Source organism: Maniola hyperantus, chromosome 12 (assembly GCF_902806685.2).
Source record: "Maniola hyperantus chromosome 12, iAphHyp1.2, whole genome shotgun sequence".
Taxonomy (NCBI): Eukaryota; Metazoa; Arthropoda; class Insecta; order Lepidoptera; family Nymphalidae; genus Maniola; species Maniola hyperantus.
In genome coordinates this window covers 9973618-9998326 of record NC_048547.1, presented here as the reverse complement: position 1 = coordinate 9998326, position 24709 = coordinate 9973618, and the positions used below count along the sequence as shown (strand labels likewise).

Genomic DNA, 24709 nt, shown 5'->3' with positions numbered 1-24709 from the left:
AAAAATTTGTAAGAAACTTCTGTAAAAAAACATCATTTTCTAAGTTATACCAATAAAAATTGCTGTTTAGACTCTTCGTTAAAAATTACGAAGTTCGTGCATGATTTTTTTGAAAATTCCACTAACAAGGGATTTTAAATAGGGGATGGAAATTTGTATAAAATCTGCCATTTTTCAAGTTTTGGGCTTTCGGTTTCAATGAGGAAATATCTGCTTCAGGATTTTTGAAAATTCCACTCCCTCGCTGAATTTTCTAAATTTCACTCGAGTGAAGTCGGGGCGGGTCAGCTAGTTTTATTGTCTATTATATTAATAAGTTGTGAATAAAAAAGAGGACTTAGATATAATTAATGATTGTGATTGAAATCTGTTTGCACAAGGCTTGGCAAGCATTTACCTATTGATACCTACTACGAGCCAACCCTCAGAATCCTTTTATTTTCTCAATTTCAACACAGAAAACACGGAATATAAGTAAATCTATGTCAAAGAAAATGAAATCGTGACGAAAGAGAAAATCCGTGCATAAGTAGGGTTTACGCAGTTATAATATATATAAAGTAGGTACATGTGGAAAACGAAGGAAGCAATTCGAACAGGTTTTGGGAGTTTAAGGGAAAATGTTAATAGGTATCTCAGAAAGGCGCCCGAGTTTAGAAGGGAGGGGAGAAAAAATGGCAAGGTTATTGTAGAGGTCATTTATCATGTCCAACTGGAAGGGGTGCCAGGAAAAAATACTTACGTTAAAACCAATATAAAGGTTAAAAATTTGTCTTTTATTAACACTGGTGAATAACACGCTTAAAATTTTACCTACTCAAAATATAATAAAAATTGCTATGACACCAACGGGCACACATATAAAGGAGGAGAAACTGAAGGATTCTTTATTTTACTACGGAACCCTAAAAAATGTTTTCCATAGTATATAACTACTAGCCGTTTACGTAATGATTTGTCAAAGAAGTCTATCTTCTATCTTCTTAATACATAAAAGGAAAAGACTGACTGACTGACTGACTGACTGACTAACTGACTGACTGATCTATCAACGCACAGCTCAAACTACTGGACGGATCGAGCTGAAATTAGACATATAGATAGCTATTATGACGTAGGCATTCCCTAAGATAGGATTTTTGAAAATTCTACCTCTAAGGGGGTCAAATAGAGGTTTGAAATTTGTGTAGTCCACACGGACGAAGTCGCTAGCATAAGCTAGTTTGAAATCAAAGTAAGTAAAAGCGCAGCATTGTGTACCTATCTACAGTAATATGATGCTTGTAGTAGAGAAGCTATGCGAGAATATCAACAATGAAACGCTTTTACCGAGCCACCAAATGAACAACCCACGTGTGCTTTATTTTTTGTAGGTATGTTCGAAAGGCGCCCCTCTCCCCGGCCAAAAAACACTTGTGGTAATTAAATTAAACCTTCAAAATCCGAATACTAATGTCTATAAAAAATAAAACAATAAGAATTTGAAAGGGTTCCAAAAGTGGCCGCCGCGCCGTCTCTAATATTATTCAGGTCTACATTGTAATATATCACCTAGCTACGTCAGGTCGATATGCCAATCGGATATAAGGCTGGGGAGGCCCCGTAACGTCACCCGCGCTCGCCCGCACCGGGTTATCGGCTGTGCGGGGAGTTCCCTCCCCGATTGCCATAAATAGATTTAGTTGACTTTAGACAACTGAAGGTTTTCTACTTTTAAAATAAATCATCATTTAATTGATATAACAATGGTAGAACAAAGAGCTAGCTATCCATCCATTAAGCACCGTTTGTCACCGTCACAATAAACCTATTATATTATTTACATAATATTCCGAGTGCTAAATGCAATAGCTTTGATAAATTGCCACACATTAGTCGTTTATGCAGAGGACTCATAGTTCATGAATTGAATTTTGTTGGTAGGTAAGTAGGTACCTAATCAGTACCCTTATTATAAATGCGAAAGTGTGTTTGTTTGTTGGTTTATTGGTTTGTTGGTTTTTTGGTTTGTCCTTCCATCACGTCACAGCGGAATGACGGATTGACGTTTTTTTTTGCATAGATATAGTTAAAGACCTGGAGAGTGACATAGGTTACTTTTTATCCCGGAAAGTTAAAGAGTTCCCACGGGATTTTAAGAAACCTAAATCCACACGGACGAAGTCGCGGGTATCAGCTAGTTCTTATTATAAAGAAGCGGGTTATACAAATAGTGTTGAGAAAATATTTTTGGTTTGATAATAAGTAGGTATGATAAAATTTCATACTTTATACTACTTACTACTTACCTACAGCAAGTAATATAATTTGGACGTTAAACGTTTTAAAACAAAGTCCATAACTGGATGGACCCATATAGAGTTGAAATCGCGCGTGAGAAGTCATTTTGTACGGACTACAAAAACTTCTAGTCCGTCAGGCGTCAAGTAATAAAAAATGCCGGGAATATTATGACGTCATAAGCTAGAACGAAGAAGGAAATATATCAGGGGGCACAGCGGTGCCCCCGCCAAGACGAGACAAACCAAAGGACGGCCCTTTTCTCGAAGCGTTTCATCGTAATTTTGAACAGTCATAGCTTTGGTCTGGATGACGCTAGAAAGCTGAAATTTTCAGGATAAGGCATCCTCAGCAAATTCTACTGTACATTATATTAAAGTGTGTAGTTTGCAAACAAATGATAACACTATAGAAAAAACTAACCAACCAAGATTTTTTACATTTTTTTACATTTTTCTGCCTCGCATTGCTTCTCCTCGCCTAATTTTTAAGTTATTTAAAGTTGAAATTGAATGCGTGTGCCCATCTCACTTGTTATATAGAACGATATCAGGCCTCCAGATGTGGTCTGAGGGTACATGTAACATGTGCACCCCGCCGTACTCCCGCGGCTCCCAGCGGAGTTTGTAGTCATACCATGACTGTTCCACCCAGAGATTCGTTGTCATTATTTGATTCTTCAAGTTCTGAAACAATATTTTCCCTGTTACAATCTATCTTTGTACTAATATAAAACAATAATCTGACTGTCCGAAATTGACGTAGGTATGTTGGTAGGTAGATACCAACTTAGGATCTAGGGAACTTAAGATTTTAACGAAGAACGTAGGTAGGCTACTAAGAAAGCATCGTCAGAAATTCCACCCTAGTGAAGCAGATGCAGGTTAGCTTGTTGAATTTGTCTATCGTACCTATGTCTGGAAAAAGTCGATGATACTTCTATAATAATTAATTATTATTATCATCTATATTAATATTACTACTTTGCGAAAATGTGTCTGCCTGATAGCTTTTCACGGAACATCCGCTAAAACAATTTTGGCCAAAAATTACAGGGATAGCTTGCACCTGGCAATGGACAACCCGGCAAATTTAGAGTTCCCTCGTATTTTTAAAAACAACCTGAATACCATGCGGAAGAAGTTGCCGGCATCATCTGACTAGATGATTACTAGACTTAGTATTTTATTATTTGATTGGAATCCTACTAATCCTACTATTCCTACTAATATTATAAATGTGAAAGTGTGGATGTTTGGATGTTTGGATGATTGTTACTCAATCACGCAAAAACGGCTGAACGGATTTCGATGAAATTTGGAATGGAGATAGATTATACCCTGGTTTAACACATAGGCTACGTTTTATCCCGGAAAATAAAAGAGTTCCCACGGGATTTTGAAAAATGTAAATCCATGCGGACGAAGTCGCGGGCATCAGCTAGTTAGTTATATTTTCCAATCCACTGTCGGTATTAATATTAGGTACAGTTTTAGAAAAATAATAAATCATCGGGATTAATTAGATTTTTGATAGTGTTTATAGTACTAAGTTCTTGTAAATCTGTATATTTATAAATGAATCGCTGAATGTGTTGCTGATCGCAAATCTCGAGAACAGCTGAACCGATTTCGCTAATTCTTTTTTCATAATATTCCTTGAAGTACGGGGATGGTTCTTACGGAGAGAAAAAATTAAACAAAATCCTAAAAAAGAATCGAATGTTAGGCGGTACGAAGTTCGCCGGGGCAGCTAGTTGTGAATAGAAACAAAGGGCTTTGCGCATTAGCGACAGAGCTTTTAAACAAAGAGGATAAAAGATTCTTAAAAACACAATCACTTTCTGGGTTTGAACGAAGGGTTATCTGGTAGACATACCTAATTACTTAAAGCAATAAGACTGACTTTTTTCAACCGACATGCTGCAGCATAGTTAGCTTATAGTAATTTAATTTGCATCTATTTGAGCATGAAGAAAGTTCTAGTACCTAAGGTTTAGAAAAGTTTGTTGCAACCTCTTTGAATTTCTTATCTTTTGCGTAATATGTTAATGCAGAACAAGTCGTAATTTAGGCATTTAGAAAATGGAAAGTATGCCTTTATTACTGCATAAAGTGTAATTATGTAAGTGTATTACTGCATAAAATATCTAAAGTGTCTCGGTCGGTACTTACGTACTTTTATACAGAAAGAGCTGGGTGCACTTAACATTTTCTATCTAGTTAGATACTTGCCAAATGTTAAGGCATCCAGCATACCGATTAGTAAGTATACCTATATAAACAAGTAGGTATTAGAAAGAAAAAGTCTATAATATTTAGGTATAGAGAGCAAACTAGATGTCCCTTATAAGGATGTTCACCTTGGCATGTCAATATTATCAAGAGGTCAAACATATTATTTTATTAAAGTGTCTTCTTTGTGCCTAGAGAGTCAGTTTTTGCTTTAAGATCGATAAAATGTATAGGTAACATGTTAACCAATGTTAATATTTATTCATTAAAAGTTACCGTGATTCCTACGAAATTGTATGTTATGATCGACGATATAAGGATCTATGATGATTATAATATACCCACTTAATGATCGTGCTCTGTCTTTTTCTCAAGATAATGATGGGCAACTATTTTATATAGAGGGCAGGAAGTGTACATCGTCCTAAATATTGGTGCTTCTATTTAGTTGTAAGGGTTTGGTACATTTATACGCAAACCTCTTAACATCGGTCGCCGTAAGTGGCAAAACGACATTAGACGAAAGGACTGGAAATGTTTACATACCTTTCGAAAACATGCCAAGCTCGAAATGTTTGCTTATTTGCCCGTAGTCAAATTTTACCCACAATGGTCGCTCAGAATAAGGTTAATTAAATACTGTATGCAAACGCAAACTTTGACTGTGGTGTAGCTTTATTTAAATACATTTAACAAAGTCGCGACTTATCAAGTTACTGCATACATAGTTTTGACTTTCGATGCGGTAACACGTAGTGTAGCATACTATCATAGGTTAGTATCTGTGGTCAGCACTCGCTCTATGGTCTTGAGAGTCGAAAGTACTCACTAAAATGTTCAATTGTTAAAAGTGGCCTAATAAAATACAATATTGTGAGAATGTCTCTTTTATTTGTTTAAATAGTTACATGTAATTAATAAAGTGTGATACAACATGATACATGGCGCAGTCTTTGTTGACCTACGTATAAAATCGTAACATGATACACGTAGGTCCTACTTTTAGAGGATTTTAAAATTCGTACCATGTCCGGCAAGTCTTGGACTAGAAGTACAAAGTTACCTACTCTGCAAAGTTTAGTTAGGTACTACTCTGAAAAGTTTCGCAAGTTAGCTAAAAGCTGTCTATAATAGCTGATTCAGCGAAGTTTACAGGTATGTAGTTTTACATTACTTAAAGCCTGACTGACCATGTACTTACACAATTTATACTAGGTAAGTCAAAATAATACTGACCGTGTACACAATTCTATAGATAGTAGGTATGTCATCAAGGAAATCAAAACCTGTATGGTACTTTCCAATGACTTAGAATTGAAATTTGGCAAGTAGCAATAATGTATTATAGCACAAGTAAAGGGAAAAATCCGGAAACTCAGAATTTGTGGTTACATCACAAAAAAAGTGTTATTTCTTGTACAATGGTACGAAACCCTACGTGTGTGAGTCCGACTCTCACTTGACCGGTTTCTTTAAGTAAACTTTTAAAGATGTCAGGCAGACTACGAGACGTTTTTTGTGATACATTTGTGAACACTACAGAAAGATTTTTAGAAAAGTAGTGTTAGTAAGTAGTGTCAACCTCAGTTTTACAGAATTCTTAACATCACTTTTTTAAATCCATATTTTTACCAATAATTTGCGGTATTATATACCTACTCTTGATTCCATACAGTTTCATGTGTGGGCACCTAAGGGCCTAATTTACTATGGCCACCTGGTATTTCCCTTTCCCTTCTCATTCTGAGAAGAGACCCGTGCTCTGTAGTGAGCCGGTCATGGGTTGATCATGATAATGATGATAGATAAATTTAAATTTAGGTACCTAACGCCATAATATTTACAATGCATAGGTACCTATTATATCTAAATCTAGGTATTTTTCTACGTAGCGCTACAAATAGGTACCTACTTAATACAACTTTAGATTAGATTTATTTATTTAAAAAAGATTTATTTACAAAATATATATAATACTTACCACATAAGAACCTAGTTTCCGAAGAGATTTTATCAGCAAGACAATTTTCTTCAATCTTTCTCAGACGGTCTCTATGATAGAGATCGCGGTCATTCAATTTCCCTTGCAATTAAAAATACCTACTTTAAAATAAAAGGATTGAGAATTCCTTTCCACTCTGCTCCAATAATTGTCTACTTAAGATAAAACACTTAAAAATATGTTTTAAAGAAGTGACAACTAAAACTGTTCAATGTAATTAAAATAGAGGTTACAAAGTTTAAAGCTCAATTTTCGCTATAACAGCGGAAGTTCGCTAAAGAGTATTAATGCCGAATCTAATTAACTTTGCTTGAGTACTTATTTACCTACTTTATTAATATAATACTTGTTTAATCACATACCTAATATTGTAAGCGGTTTATAACTAGTAATAACAATAAAATTTTAACATTTATAGAACAAAAATAGTTTATTCGATAGTGCACTAGGATTAATATGATCCATTTAGTTTAACCGATTTTGATGAAATTTGGACAGAGGTAGCTTGCATCCCGGAAATTGTTAAAGGCAGCCTTTTCCCCGGAAAATCAGAGTTTTATAAAAAACCTAAATCCAAGCGGACGAAATCGCGGACATCATCTAGTTACAAACAAATTAAGTATTACTAACCTAGTTTCCTTTAACATGCATTTGTATTATTAACAAGTAAATTAAAAGTAAAACGATTTTATTTTACTCAAAATACGAATTATAATAATCGTCAACCCGCGGTCCTCACATTGCATATACTTTGCCACAGCACTGTTCTGTCACTCTATTCCCATTACCAAAGGTTAACCGAAAGAGAATACCTCTAGGTATTAAGTTCGCCTATGTACCTACATTCTTTTTTTGCTAGTGCAATAAAGAGTTTATAAAACAAACAAAATATTATCGGATTGAGGAGTTGGAATCTGAAGTAACAATACGAAAGTCCATAGATACTTTGTATTCATGATATCAATACAATTTGCAATTGCAATCCTAAACCCTAATGGTATATATTATGTGACCTTGAAAAGTACCCTTGCCAGCATCAGGAATGAAAAGTTGGAGCCCGGCCCCAGGGTTAACAAAATATACGGTTATGGCCGAACGAAATTCGTGCAGGAAGTTCTAGAAGAATCTATCGGTAGCAGATAATTGAAAATTCCATTGCAAGATTGGAATCAAATGAAAGTAAGGCTAAATAAAACTGTTCAAAAAAGGATCCCAATACAATTAAATGTTATCTAACCTAGAGGCCCCACTCGTGACTGGGAACACGTAATACTTCAAGCTATTCCCGGAACGGTGCCGACATAAAATACACGAATGGAAATAATTCTTCACACTAAAAGGTAAGCAAAAGGTATTACAAAGAATGTGGAATGCGAAACACTGTTGGAATTGTACTTAAAAGGGGAGATGAGTAGGTGGGTACATTTAACTATATCTATAAGCAAAGGCCCTAGCCTAATGTGGCGATAGACTAAAGGTTAATACTTCGGGATTCGATCCCGGGCACGCACCTCTAACTTTTCGGAGTTAGGTGCATTTGAGGTAATTAAATGAATATCACTTGTTTTTCGATAAAGGAAATATCGTGAGGTAAGCCAGCATGCCTAAAAATTCTTTATGATTTTCTTAAAGGTGTGTGAAGTCTACAACTCGCACTTGGCCAGATATGGCTCTTAACCTTCTTCTCAGTCTCAGTACTTAGTAGCCCGGTGCGGCGGCGATGGGTTGAGCTGACGTAAATATTTACCAATCACTTTTTTCATCTGAAAGTCAGGTTTAGAGATTTCAGTCCTTTTGTCAAAACCATTAATTATCATTAGAGGGTTAGAATATTAATGGTGTGAATATGACGCAGAAATAAAGTCGAGAACCATAATTAATGCTGTGTAAACATCAAACAATATTTTACATCTTTCTCTTTCTGTGTTCTTTTTATTGTGTTCTTCTAGAATTCGATTCCATTGGGGAAATAGCTCGTTTTCTTTAAAACAAATCCAAAAACAACAACTGATCAAATTGCATCGGGGAATGTAAAGAGTGGCTTGTTCCCGTTGCATTTGTCATTTGTATACCTTTTTATATCGAACTTGATATTTCTAAAGACGTATCATTAATTTCAAATATCGACGTCGCTCTATGCATAGTCTCCTTTGATAATGCAGCAATCAGAATGCACATGCCCATCGGCCATGCCCAGCCCATGCATGTAGTGTAGATAATACCTAGTAGATAGTACATACTTGCCTAAAATTTCTACTTATTTTCTACAATCTCTTTTCTACACTAATATTATCAAGAAGTTTTGTAAGTTTGGATGTAGGATGCAATCTCCAGAACTAATGAGCTGATTTTGAAAATTCTTTCACCTGGTGGAGCAACATTATCTCCGAGTGATTTTGATCAAAGATGAGCATTATTTAAGTCTGAGTAATTAGTCTACTAATCCGCACATAGCCAGCGTGGTAGACTATGGCCAAAACCCTTCCCACTATGCAAGGAGACCCGTGCTCTGTAGTGAGCCGGTGATGGGTTGATCATGATGATGATGAATTAGTTTTCCGTTTTCTTTATCGGTGCGTAGGAAACGCACAAAAAAATTTGCCCACAAATTACTTGATAACAGAAAAGAAGGGGATACACATAGGTACGTATTACGTAATAATATTTAAAGATCGAAATAACTATAGGTCGTTTTATTCTTTTATTTTTCATCTTATAAGTCCCGCAATTTGCTAATACGCATGGCCGCCATTTTAGTGACGTCAGCACTAGCATGAAGTTTCGAGCTGATTGTATATTTTTATTTCGGCTGACGTCAAAATGTCGTCATTTCGATGTTAATGAAACATGGTTTCAGCGCAATAGCAATTTGCGGGACTTATATACTAACCATGTCTTACTATCCAATATCCATTATTGTACCTAAGTATTATTGTATTATATTGTACAAAAAGGGGGAGGTTCTCATTTCGACCCGTAGCGTAGATGAGAGAATATGTATGGTATAGGTTGGAATATATTGTACAATATAGGTATAATTCAAGTAGGCTATAGGTAAGCAGGTACTTAGCTGCGTATGGTGCTTAACATTTTTAATAATTTATCTTTCCTTGTTTGACGATATCATGTAAGTAATTTGTTAAATGTGTGATGTAATCAACATTCTGAATACTCTCGACTCGAGATGTATGATTTAACTACATTATAACTTTTATTTTATCCATTCAGATTTACTCAAAAGTGTTCAAAATATATTCAAACATCACCCATATTTTGTCATTTACATTTTGCACTTTCGATGAATACGAACGATGCATATTCTATGACACGGATGGGCCATATTGTATACGAGTTTCCCGAAACTTTTTTCTCTTCGTTACTGGTATTGTACCTATTCACAAGCAGCGCTGGGATAACCAGAGGTGCCTTCGTTATGTCAGCAACGTATTGTACTCTGTGTGTCTAATGCTAAAAATAAATAATATTGAAACATCAAATAAGTAAATACTGATTCATAATGTAAACTACAAGTAATATAATGTTAGCTGTGACTAAAACAAATTCTTAGTATTTCATAATTGTGTATTTGTAGGGCCATCTCGATTGTTTTGTTTTCGAGTTAAACCTAATAGGTTTGTCTTGCCAGCTTTTTTCCTTTTTTGAACAAATTCTAAAAAAGGAAAGACTCGTTTTGATTAGTAAAATTGCCATTTTCGTTACCTACATGCACCCAATCCTCAGTTTTCAGTAAGTTTCAACAACACGTGACCTGAAAAACATTGGATCGGTCGGTTTAACGGACTATGAAATTCGAATCGCGTATTTTGTGCGAGCAGTTACGGTAATAATTTAAACTTTGTGGTAAACGTATAGGTAGTTACAGGTAGGTACATTAAACTTGTTTATACACCTATCTATGTTAGGTATATAATCATTTATATTTAATGTACCTACTTAGTAAATGATATTCAAGAAAAAATGTTAAGTCTAACATGCAAAGTAGGTACATTTCTTCAATAAAGATACTTTTTTAGTGATCGATTAAAGAATCTAGGGATCAAAGTGTATTGTTGGGCTCTGTCTTACAAAATACTTATATGATTGCTCTAGCTCGATGCGTAGTTAGCACTGCGGAGTCCGTACTCCCTTTCCTTACCAAGTTCAATAAGTTATTTATAGATTTATCCAGGACAAATGGAACGTAACTTTGGGGACATTTTGTTTTAAATTTTCTATTACATTGTGGTAGAAGCCATTGCCCATTATCTACATATAAACAGATATTATTATTATTTAGGAGTGACTCGACTTATGCGTTCTAAGAGAAATGTTGGAATCCCAGAAATAACTGAACTTATCTGATACGAATTTCTTCACATGGCTGTTTTTACACGACTACCCAAGGAAAAAATGTGGATCGTTTTCAGGGTTCATGTAGGTACGTACCTATGATTTCTTTATTCCACCGTAACTTCTATATGCCTGAACAAATTTGGATGTATAGGGTATCGTTAGAATCCTTACATCGATCGTCCCGAGTGACACACACTGGCTATATTTTTTTTGAAAAAAGTTCAATATGGCGGCCGTAGATATGGCGCCATACTGAACTTGTAGGTACCTATTTACGCCATAGTAGGTAATTTATTATTGAATTATTAGTGAAACTTTATTAATGGCGAAACTCATTACAGCACAAGGAATTTAGGTAAAGCTTAGAAACGTAGAACTTAGGTATAGTTTGAAAGAATGCAATAAGAAAGTTCTGTATGAATAGGACTCTATCTTATTTATTTTATTCATTTGTCGACAGGAAGTCCTTAGTAAGGACGCGTTGTAATTAGTGATAATATAACACCCAAACCCCTAATAGCTTTTTCATGATGCGGCGTCTGATGGAAGACCCTACACAAGATACCTATGCCCAGCAGTGAACGCCTAAACGGCTCGACGATAATGCAGAGGTCTTGACCATTTTAAAAATAGAAATAAGTAGATACCTTTAGCTATCTATTTTATCATGTTACATTGTTACATGAAATTTCAGAAAATAGGCAGGGATTAACCAACAATACGATTGTGATTTTTCAGAATCACGTCCAAACGGCTCTTACTGATCTTCATTTCGCACGCACGGAGCCCAAGCATGTTATGTCCCCCAAGTATGAGGGATGCATGTTAAACCCACCGCGCCAGGGCCACTTTATTTACATAGCTTATCACATCGTTGTTCTCAGTTGCCAATCTTTTTTTATAACGCCTGCCATCATCAAGAAAATACTTACGCCCCCCTGCTATCATGTCTTATGATAATAAAACAAAACAAAAAAATAAAAATGTATTGATATTGCAAAACGGATCACGGAGAAGCCAATATTAGGTCAAGTGATTCGGCACATGTTTTGCATAATGGCCATCGATTTATGGTAAAACCATCAACTTTCCTTGATCTTCACTTTGAAGTAAGAATATAAAGCAATGAATACATTATTAGTTGCACTGGACTGTACGCCTTGATGAATGGATATTGAATACTCATTCAAGGGCAGATTCCTTAAGGGCTAAGATTAATAAAAAAAGTTAAGTAGTTTTTATAATAGTACCCAAAGCATCGGAAATATAATTTAAAATACAATAAATAACTTGTTGCGCTGTTTTTACGTCAATATAAGCATTTTAGGTAAAATTTTTACTGATGAGAGAGAAACATCCAAAAAACCGTGAATTTGTGGTTACATACAAAAAAATGTGTTCATGAATAAATAATTAGTATTTTCAACTTTCAAATTAAGATTACTATAGGTACCACGGAACAGAAAAAACAGAGGTACAGTGGGGTATTATATGAAAGGGCTTTTTTACCTGTAGACTCTAAAACAGATTTTTATTTATTTTTACGCATAATAGTTTTTGATTTATCGTACAAAATGTCAAATAATACGAATGTAGTACGGAACCCTCGGCGCGCGAGTCTGACTCGCACTTGGCCGGTTTTTATTACTTTAAAATAACATTTTATTGTAATATCTAAGTTCTAATAGGAATAGAAGGAAAATATTTTCGTTTTATTACTGGCTTTCTCATTTGCAAAAAAACGACTTCAATAACCACAAACCAAACACTAAAAAGTACAAAATAATTTAATTTATTACCGATTATATTACGTATGTATACAAGAGTTATTGTAGTTCTATAATAATATTTTTGGAGCCGGCGCCAATTAGCCGCACGAACCGTCTGTCCTTCATATTGTTTTGTGACTCCACATTGGTACCTCATTGGCACTTTCTTTGAAGTCGGTTAATGAAAATTATTAACAAACAGTAACCGCGCGATCTCCCATTCAAAACATTTATGGAATCCGATTCACAATGCATAACCAGAGACAGCGCGGCGCCGCGCCGCGCGAGAATGGAGATACGAGAAAGCGCGAAGATGACACTGACTGAACGCTCTCACTTCAAAAGCTTTTACAAGGTTTGTGTAGTACTGCGATCAAAAACTGGGTCGCTGGTCGTGATTTGTGTCTATTTAAATTCCAAATGCAGCGCGCAAGTGCAAATAAGAATTCATGCACAATGCATTCAAATGCCGATGTAGGTCAGTCGCATCTCACAATAATTACTATGGAATACGAAGTGCATTTACAGGATCGCAGGGCGCACTTACGACATCGATGAGCTGACTGAGCTTGAGCTTGATGCAGACGCGAAGCACGTCGGTTGTGTTGACGACGGGGCGCACGAGTTTGTTGTAGTTGGAGAGGAGGTCATCGTAGAGGCGCTTGGCGTCGGGGTTGCCGGCGGCGACGGCGCGCACGAGGCAGCAGGCCGCCAGCCACCAGACGAGCGCGGCCATCAGCTCCCTGGCTCGGGCATCGTTACGTAAGGGGCGCGGAGCAGCGAGCGGCCCGGGCGCGACGCGGTGCCGACTGCCGCGCGACCCGCCTCACGCCCGCGCCGCCGCCCGCCCTCGCCTGCCTCGCCTCGCCTCGTCTGCCTTGCTGTATTTTCCGCGCCTTCGGCCTCGCTCCCTGTCGCCGCGCGCCCTTCACGACTCTAAACTCTTTCGTATTTTGATCAGGTTCTGACTTGAGTAATTATCGCTAAGCTTCGTCAACTTGCGGCGCTGTTGTGAATTGCTTATAAAGTACTTGAGATTAGTATTTGTCAGTACAAATAATTACCATCTGAATATTGACTACACTTTTTGCAAAACTACTAGGCCGTGGGCAAAATTTTCTGAATGAAATTTATACCTACCTACCTACATAAAAATTAATGTTTGCTTGTCTGTCTTAAATGCGTTCGCGCATCGTTCATCCAATTAAATTGAAACTTTGTAGTTGTACAGACAGATTTTTAACACATCAACGTACAATAGGTGGCGCGCGAGTCACGTTGCAAGTGGAAACGCATGCCAGATATAAGCCTATGGACTAAGAGCCAGCGCGTGCCAGACCTTCGTTATTTAATAAAAGCTGAAAATTTCTCTGCATATTGTCCCCAACAATGGGATTGTTTGTTTGGATTTTTCTTTCATGGTGGCTTTGGGAGATAACAGGTAATAAAGGTATAAAAATCTTACGTCAAAGTATAAACTTTAATATTTTCTATTTTCTTCAGAATAGCTTTAGAAATCCAATTTGGGGACAATACGCAGATAAACTTTCAGCTTTTATAAAATAATGAAGGTCTGGCGCGCACTGACTTTTGCTCTAAACAGAACAAATAAATAAATAGCCCTATTTCAGCAAAATATTATAAAAAGATATCTGACAATATTTTTTGGACAGCAATATTATGCACTATCTAATATTGCCTCTTCCCAGTGCATCCAGTAATCTATAAATACTTCCGAGTCGATAAAGCCGTGCCCCTTGAATGAAGCACTCTTTGTTGACGCCTACACGGTCAGTGAAAATAATGCCTTATAAAATTTAAAAAATTCTTGTGAAGACCACTGTGTTATCACGGCCCATATTATAAATGCGAAAGTGTGTTTGTTTGTTGATTTATTGGCTTGTCCTTCAATCACGTCGCAACGTAGCAAAGGATCGACGTGAATTTTTTGCATGGGTATAGATAAAGACCCCTGGACATAGGCTACTTTTTATCACGGAAAATTAAAGAGAATTTAAAAAAAGATTTAAAAAAAACCGTATGTCTACGCGAATGAAGTCGCGGCCATCAACTAGTTTTGTATAAAGTTTGAACCCGGCACCCCCACACTAAGTTAACTTATTAACTATTTTTTTTTAATCAAACAGTTTAATTTTCAGAATATCTTCGTGTATCTAATAATAACACAAGCAATATTTTTTTAAGAAACGAGAGATCTCAAATTCCATTGCCTTTGTGCTTCGTCCCTCGAACTTCGTAGTTTATTTCTGTAGCTGCGTAGCTGTCGTAGCTTGCGTAGCAATATAACGAATGGCTTTGTTATTGGGTAACTTCGGTGACCAACTGATCGGAATAGCATGGACACATTATCGCAATTATTTGTTGGACAGTTTTCGTTGTGGACAACTAAATTAGGTAATTTACTCACCGGTGAGATACGCAATAGGCGTACATGACATGAATGCTATCAGATCTAGTGTTGTTTAGTAGCCAATTTGGTTAGTAGATTAGTTCAGAAAGTTTGATAAAGGACAATGGACAAAATACAAGATCTTGGCACTCAAAGTGGCCATTTCAGAAATATGAATTTTTAAGCTCTTTATGAAGAATCGACTTTATGATAAATCGAAAAAGTTGTGAGACTTCAAAATGTGGCTTAACAGAAGTTATTGAATCACTTCTAAATGTGATAGTTTTTTTAGAACTAAGCCAGTATGTCCCTGTCTTGCACCTGCACCCAGCATCCCGCACCCTGTACTCCGCACCCTGCACTTTGTACACAAACTGTTCCTCTGGCGACTACCTATACTTATACTGAAACTATAACTCTTTCGATGTCTATCACTTTGAAGAAGTATACATTAATTAGAAAAATTTATAATTACATTATTTTATACTTTTGTTTATAATTATAATAATACTAGCTGATGCCCGCGACTTCTTTGATTTTCCGGGATAAAAAGTAGCCTATGTATCAGGGTATAATCTATCTTCATTCCAAATTTCAGCCAAATCCGTCTAGTAGTTTTTGCGTGAAGGAGTAACAATCATACACACACACACATACAAACTTTCGCCTTTATAATATTAGTCGGGATTATTTATCGCTGCAAACAGCTAGTTTCAGAAGTGGCCACAATGAGGATCATAATAATTTGCCCTAGTTCTTTATTTTAGTAACGCTTTATTAATCTGAATATAAGCGGATTAATATGAGTGGGTAATAAATTACGTAGTTCGTAGGTAAACACTGCAATGGGGGTAAAATTCGGTTCAGGTTCAAACACGTGAAACTCTAATAAATCACTACATATTGTTTCACTTTGGCTGTACTGTACTCACTTATCTAATTATAGATTTTTAAAATAGTTATCAATATTGATATGAAAAGATTATACATAGTATAGGCTGTATAATCGATGTAATGGTGATATTACTGATATTAATCATCATCATGTTAAATATGAAACTAAGACATGAGCTGAGCATGAGCATAAAAAGCCCCCTAGTCTGAGACGAAGCCCACAACAAACTCAGCCCAGAATTACGAGTAGGTATATATCATGAACAACCCATTACCGGCCCACTACTGAGCCGGGTCTCCTCTCAGAGTGAGAAGGGTTTATATACACAAGGGTTTTAAAAGCAATAAAACACTAAAATCGGAAACGTACTTTGTTATACTCTACGTTAGAGCAGGGTGTAATAGCTATAAAATCCGCTCCTACTTAGAACAATTTACTTCAAATCTCAAGTTACACGAACAGAATAGGCCCGTTGACCTTCGAGACCCTTTCATTTAACGGTATTAGGCATAATATAATATATCAAAGTTACACGAGAAAGCTTTTCAAAACTTGAGTAAAAGATTTTTCCATTTCACGGAGCATTCGTATGTTGTATGTCGTTGACTGGATTAGACTAACAACAAGTTATGTATCTTGACGTTGAGATCTACTCTACGTCCCTCAATACTATAACACGATTACGAAACCTATAGGGTACTTCCCTTTGACCTAGAATCATGAAATTTCGCTGGTAGGAAGCTCTTATAGCACACGTAAAGGAAAAAATCCCAAAACCGTGAATTTGTGGTTACATCACCCCAAAAAAAATTAAAATGTGTTCATGAACAAATATTGCTATTTTCAACTTTCAGAGTAAGATTACTATACCAAGTGGGGTATCATATGAAAGGGCTTTACTTGTACATTCTAAAACAGATTTTTATTTATTTTTAGGCATAGTAGTTTTTGATTTATCGTGCAAAATTACGATAAAATACGATTGTATTACGGAACCCTCAATGCGCGAGTCTGACTCGCACTTGGCCGGTTTTTTTAATGTTATTTGTATACAAAATGTGCAATGAAGTTTTTATTACTTATTCAACATCCCTATTCAATTTCAAGGTGCCCCTTTTTTGCAATAGGTTTTCAAGTTGCTTTTTACGGATTTTGAAATACTTATTTCGTCTGTTTATTTTATTCCTACCTAGTGCCTATGTATCATTGAAGGAATAATCCCAAAGGAATTACATTTTCCTCTATCGCATCGTCCTTGCTTAGACGTTCAATTTTATCATGGGCCGCTGTAAACGACAAAATTACTATTGGTTTTCATTAGACATAGTAGGGTAAAACACCCGCTAGTCAGCCGTGCACCAGTAGTCAGCCTTAACAGACATTATTTCCCTATAAATAGTGTTAAAATTTGTGTACACCATTAAAATAACGTTTGAACGAATCCTTGTCTCTCTATTGGCTAATACGCAGACATACAAACCAATATCATATCAATGAGACGAGCTACGCTCGTTCATTCATTTGCACCGCCGTCACAGACATGACTAGACGCGCTATTGTTACTGTTTTTTGTCTTCAGGAAACCCGTAAAGTTTTTGGTAAGTTTTTGTGCCTATATGTTGTTATTTGCGGTGGATAATTTTATTGTGTTACAATAAAATGTTTATTTTGCGATAAAATCAACCATTACATGCATTTTATTTGTTTAATATGTTGTAATTAAGGTGGCCGACTACTGGGTTTCGAATTTTAACTGTAGATCCAGTGCTCAGCCATAAGCGGCTGACTACTAGTTTTTAGGGGAATATCTTAGATTTAGCTGATATTAACGAAGCGAATAGTTCCAATTTTGCTCAATACTTTGAGCTTAACTTTTCTAAGACGAAAAGTGTATTTTACCAGTAGTCAGCCGCGTACAAATGTAATTGCATGTTAGTGGCCGACCAATGGCTTTATGAATCCAGTAACCAACCGTCAGTCCTGTTGCTCTAAATAGCACCTTAAAGCCTTTTGAAGTAGAGTTTAATTTATGTACAGTTATTTTAGACTGAAAATCACTTGTTTTAGAGTTCCATCATGTCATGAATAGGAGAGTGAGAGTGTGGAGAGAATTTGAAAGACAAAAAGAAGAAATGAAAGAACTGAAAGGGAACGAAATATTAAATAAAAATCGTAATGAAAAAAAGAGAGACAAAAAAGAAAGAAGAATTACAAAAAAGGAAAGCGGAAAAGCAGTTGAGTTCTAAAAAAGTAAAAAGAGGAAGAAAAATAAGATATTATGTGCTTTAAACAGTATAAGATGTTATAATTTTGAAGAGGAATTGACTAGCGATACCGAAATCAACGACCTGAAAAATATAGGATGTGATAATTGCCCTGCGATAAGTGATAAGTGCCCAGTGATAAGTGCATTTTAAATAGTACCATACCATTTAAAATGCACTGAATTCGCTGGGGATATGTATGAAAATACATATAATAAGAAATTTCTATGCCAAATATGCAAAGTAAGTGAGAGGCTGACTTTAGGGTAAGCCATGGCTGACTTGTGGAAAAATGAGGCTGAGCACTGGGAAAAAGTGCCATAATATGATTATTGTTAATTTTTTCTATGAGTCTAACAATAGCATAATATTTTGTTAATTTTTTTAGTTAATTTAATAAATAATCTTTCACAAACAAGTGGTTGTTTTTATGCATAGTGTTTAATATTTAAAATACTAATAAACAAAATTTAATCACTCACTAAAAGGCTGACTACTGGGTGTTTTACCCTACCTACTTTTAGTGCTGTTAAGATAAAAAAAATAGTATGAAAATCAGATTTGCTTCTAAGTAAAGGTACAATGTGTCTAGATGCAATACTGTCGAGATATTATTTCGATGTAAAGTAGGAACTTTACGTACTCGTAATAAGGTATGGTTTATTTTTAAATAGATGGAAAATTTTAGGTAAGTACAAAATAGTCATATCTAGATGCTATACCTATAAAATATTTAAATACATTCTACTAGGTTTGTCTACCTAAAAGTTGTTAGTTGCCAGGTAACCGTATTTTTATAGCTATACCATAATAAGATAATGATATGAGCGAAGACGAAAGATATAAGTAAATACGGATTTAGGCTCACAGCTGCCTCCCGCGCAGTCAAACAAGCTTTATTCTCGGGATAACGTAAACGACTTTAATATCGTTTGTTATAATAAAATTGCGACGCGTGATAGATATAATTAATAAAGAAAAGAAACCACGCCTCTAAAACTTTTATGGTATTTTACTTTCGATAAAATCTTTAGTACCTATTTAGCTTTACATATTATATTTGAAACTAGATGATGCCCGACTTCGCCCGCGTGTATTTAGGTTTCATAAATATCCCGAGGGAGCTCTCAGATTTACTGGGATAAAAGTAGCCTATAATCCGTATGCAGGATCCAAGCTATCTAGATAGGTAGGTAGGTATTTACCAAACTTCGTCGAAATCGGTTAATCGGACGAACTGCGAAAAACTAGAAATTCAAATCTGAACTTCCAAAATTTGTAAACTCGGGAATACTGTCAGGATGGCTTATTTACTTTGAAGATGAATGACGCAACTTCTTGAGGAATAACATTTTCACGATCAGCACAGCCAGCAGTAGTTTTGAAGTTATAAGCGAACAGGTACCAGACTAACATAACCATTAAGAAATTATCTATTCATTAGAAATACCAATTAGAACAAACAGTAAAAAAGAAGAAAATAGATAAAGGTAAAGTTTTATCCACCTCCAAAAACCTCGCTTCGGAATAATTTTAACAGACTTCTCAAACAACTTATGCACACAATGGTACGTGTCTACTTTATATTCTATGGTGCAATATTTGCACATCAGTCATAAATTACAGGTCTATAGTAAAACAACTGTTTACATATTACTAACAAAATGAAAAATATAGTAATAATTTTAATGTTGTGCCTAACAGTGCAGTTGGTAAAGACATTTTCTAAACTTTATAAAATTACTGATTTATTTAGAAGTATTTCTATCAATAATGTAATTCAGTGATGTCTCAATTAAACCTACCTATCTATTTTACCTCCCGGCTAAGAAATGAGCTTATAAGTTTAAATCTTAGAAAGATAACTCTCTGTGTATGTACCTACGTTTGCATGTGGCATCACCATTGATCTCAAACGGATAGACCGATTTAAATGTAGTTTTCTTTTCGGAGGGGTTTATTTGGGATGATTCTGAGCTATGTTTCATGAAAAACAGTTATCTACCTACAGAATGTCCGGTTTATGAAACGAAGACCGATTGATTTCTACATGTCGGAGGTAATTTAAATTTTGATATTGTATTTTTATTTTCAGGTCAACAGTGATCCAACATTCTTTAGTGGGCTAAGTATGATAAGTATTTGATAGAGTGAAATTTGGGATTAGTAAATTAGTGAGTGACGTCAGATATGATTTGGAGAATATTTTGAACTGCACCATGCATTTCAGCTGTGGATGTTTTGATACATGCCAGAAAGAATTAAAAATAATTTGTAATTAATTACAATTTTTTAGTTCAATGCCAACACGTTCAGGTCAATGTGTGAACGTTTAAGGCTGTCAGGAGAGTGGAGAAATTCCTGATACCAGTGATAGTAGGTAAGCAGGATATCGAACTCAATTGACTACTTACTTGCTATATAAGATTTGTAAATAAGTACTATTTCATTTGATAAGTAGTAGATTTTTAGGTTTCCGTACATCAATAGGAAAAAACCCTTATAAGATCACTTCGTTGCCTGTCTATCGAGTCTGTCAAGAAACCTAGGTAAGATACTTCCCGATTTTTTTTTAATGCATAATTTCGTATTACTTACGGAATGGAATTTTCAATATTTAATTGAAAGAAGTGTACGACGCGTAGACCACGTCTGGTCCATGCAACGTACATTTCAATGTACAAAATTCCACCATAAGGAACACGATATAAAGATTTTGAGTAGAGTCGGAGATGCGTCGACTCGAGTCTATGTATTGTCAGTAGGTATTGTGTGAAGACCTTAATACTACTCTGTTAGGAACAAAAAAACAACCGAAATTCCACACCCCACGCCTGAAATCTTAAGTCAGGTTAAAAAACTTTTACTTCAGTTATTATTTAGCGAGATTTTAATTTTGATAGTGCTAACAGTTGTCCACTCAGCTTTCATTCCTTTTTAACGCTAGGTACCTAGTACCTACCTACACTTTTTCAAACTAATTAGCTAGTTACTAGTTAGGTTCGTATCTACAACCCGTAACTATTATATTAATTAGTTTTCTGTGGTATATTCAAATATTTTATTCTATCCCATAACTGAAGGTACCTACCTAATGTATTTTTATAGCTTTCAATCGGCTTCCGATTTAAGTTTTTCCTATCAGCCCCTCGTCGACAGTAGGTACCTACCTTATATACCTACTGGACATTGACAAATGACCGGCACAAAAACCTTGCTCATTTCTACCCCCTCGTTCTTGACTCGAGTGGCTCTCTCGGATAATGTTAACGTTTTACCCTAATCTTTCAAAACTGGTGGCTGGTGCAATAATTAGATTTTATCTGTCATCATTTTTTATTTATTTCGGTTTCTTCCCTAGTTTCTTTCAAAAAAAAACCAGCCCGCCTACCATGCTTATACCTATAGTAGATATTTAATAAATGTTTACCTTAAGTATTTAATCAGTACTAATAAGTAAAATAAATAAATAATACCTATTATTTATTTACTTAGGCGCAGTTTAAAGACGTCAAACCACATAATACTCAATAGAAAGAAACTCGTGTGTTGTGTGGGATAGACAGCGTCTTCTTAAACCACGCCTAAAGTTATTACAATGAGGCCATTCTTAGTGTTTATACAAGGTTTGGTAATGGCTTAGTATTCGTCTAATAGGCCTTCGAAAAAAAGTATATATATATATGTAGACGTGTTTGCTTTATAAAATTACTAGCTGATGCCCGAGACCACGTTCGCGGGGATATAGGCTTTTTAAATCTCTTTGATTTTCCAGGATAAAAAATAGACTATGTATTAATTCAGCGAATAATCTATCTCCGTTCTAAATTTTAGCCAAATCCGTTCAGTAGTTTTTGTGTGTATTTTATTGAGTTAAATTGACTGGGCTATTTTTTCTTAAACAAAAATAATAAAGATACATACTGTACCTATAGTTATTGTATTGCCTACTACGCAATAGAAACGTTATATGTCGTTCTACGTATTTTAACTTATTGAGATACCTACAGTATATTGTGTTACTAGAGTCTAGATGATGATTGCGGCTTGGCTCGGTGGATTTAGGTCTTTTAAAAATTCCGTAGGAACTATATAGGAAAAACCGGCCAAGTGCGTGGCGGGTGGCAGGCCACACGCAGCGTAGGGTTCCGTAGTCACAATCCTCGAAAAACAGATATGAACCCTACTTAACCATGATAATTTTCCTTTAAAATTGATTATATACTATACTGCTGTGAATTTTTTCACGTTCCTATATACCTACTACCATTTGGCTGATAAAGGGGGGAGGCACTTGACTCTAATAAAAATTAGCACTTTAAAACATCATATTTTACAAACGGATCTAGAAATCGAAAAACGATGTTCCCACACCCACAGTATTTTTAAAAGACCTATTCAACGATACCCCACACTATGGGATAGACGAGAAAAGAAAATCATCCCCACTTTACATGTAGGGGAGCTACCCTAAAAAAAATATTTATCAAAAGTTTATTTCACCACTTTGTCGGCGTGATTAATATTTATAGCCATGCCAAATTACAGATTTCTAGCACTCTATAGATAGATTTCTCTGAGATTATCCGAGGACGGACGGACGGACATGGCGAAACTATAAGGGTTCCTTGTTTACTACGGAACCCTAAAATGATGTAAAGTAGCCTACGCCTGTCCCCAAGATGCAAGCTCTATCTCTGTAAATTTTATCAAAATCGGTTCAAGGAATGAGCAGGCATTCGTTGAACCCGGGTTCCGTGAACAAAGTTCCCACGGCGTTCCGTGGGAACTTTTTGATTTTCAGGGACAAAAATTAGCCTATGCCCGTCCCCAGGATGCATGCTATAGGTATAGTATGTGTATGTACCAAATTTTGCCAAAATAGCTTAAACGGATGGACCGTGGAAAGCTAGCAGACAGAGACACACGTCACACAGTGTGGAAGTATGAATTATATTTGTAACTATAAAATAAGTACCTAAGTAACTACCTGCTTAGTGAAGACTAAAATTATATACGTAGCTCACCGTGTACAAAAACATTTGTTTTGTAACACACTTGTGCATATATTACTCCGTTAATATTATGATTTTAAACAGTGTAGAGTTAAGCCTTTTATGATGTTAATTCGAACGAAATCGATGTTGATTAAAATTGTTTGTTTCCTAACTTCCTTACTCTATGTTCTATCATATAAAAATGAATCACTATAATATGTGTTGCTTATCGCAAATCTCGAGAACAGCTGAACCGATTTCGCTAATTCTTTTTTTATAATATTCCTTGAAGTACGAGGATGGTTCTTACGGAGAGAAAAATTTAATTCAACCTCCCCCTCAATTTTCTAAACTCCACCCGAGCGAAGCCGGGGCGGATCAGCTAGTTTTTATATAATTATTATTTCCTACTACTGTACTGGCATGAAGCATCGTAGGTTACATACCTAGGTAGGTAGGTACCTACATCATATACAAAAATATCTCTCAGGCAGGTTTCCTCACGTTTTCCTTCAGCGTTAAAGCAAGTGATACTTAATAGCTTAATAAAACGCATATATAACTCCGGAAAGTTAGAGATGCGTAGCAGGGATCGAACCCCGGACCTCCAAATAGAAGGTCAGCATCTTAAACACTAGGCTATCACAGCTTTTTAGGTAAATATCTATAGAAACAGAATATGTAGGTAACTATCTACTTAACCTGAAACTAACACCTAATTTTACCATCGTAAATAATTGTCTAATGGCATAACTATTTGCAATACATTATTTAGGTACAATCTGGCATAAAATCTCGAAACAGTGAACTTAAACATTTATTGCCCCAGTGGGAATCTGTTAAATCCTAAGTTTATGTTTTGGAATGTGTGTATTTGTTAGTTTAGAGTTAGACTGTGTGAACTGTGAACATCTAAAACGCGCATGACGCGCAAATATAAGCAAGCCGCTGTACCTATCAAGTCGCAAAAGTTGTACCAGAATTGAAACGACTCAAATATTTTTATTAAGTAGGGAGGTAATAGTAGGTAAAAAACCGGTCAAGTGCGTGGCGGGCCACGCACAGTGTAGGGTTCCGTAGTCACAACCTTATATTAAGCAATTTACTGTGTGGTAACAACCTTCGAAAAACAGATATAGAATAGAATAGAATAGAATGTTTTTTTTTTATTCATGTAAACTTTTTACAAGTGCTTATGAATAGTCAGGTAGTTTTAATATACCACTACACTGGTACACACATATAACTCCTTAACCTGTGAACCCTACTTAGCCATGATAGTTTTCCTTTAAAATTGATTATATATAGGGGGACACACACACTTGACTCTATTAATTAGCACTTTAGACCTATTCAACGATACCCCACACTAAACCCAAAAAAAAATATTTATCAAAATTTTATTTCACCACTTTGTCGGCGTGATTAATATTTATACCCATGCCAAATTACAAATTTCTAGCACTAACGTCTCTGAGATTAACCGAGGACGGACGGACATAGCG

At 35.7% G+C, this 24709-nt stretch overlaps 1 protein-coding gene across 2 annotated transcripts in view; it reads right to left on the bottom strand.

The window, feature by feature from the left end:
• nAChRalpha4 (nicotinic acetylcholine receptor alpha4) overlaps window positions 1-13435 on the bottom strand; it is a 40676-nt gene extending 27241 nt beyond the window's left edge. For both annotated transcript variants that reach the window (XM_034973628.2, XM_034973629.2), the window contains exons 1-2: window positions 13186-13435; window positions 2812-2966 (exon numbers count right to left, since the gene is read on the bottom strand). In XM_034973628.2, coding sequence (XP_034829519.1) covers window positions 2812-2966; window positions 13186-13374 — 344 coding nt within the window. In that variant the 5' untranslated portion in view covers window positions 13375-13435. The remainder of the gene's footprint in view (window positions 1-2811; window positions 2967-13185) is intronic.
• Between the last annotated feature and the right edge of the window lie 11274 nt (window positions 13436-24709).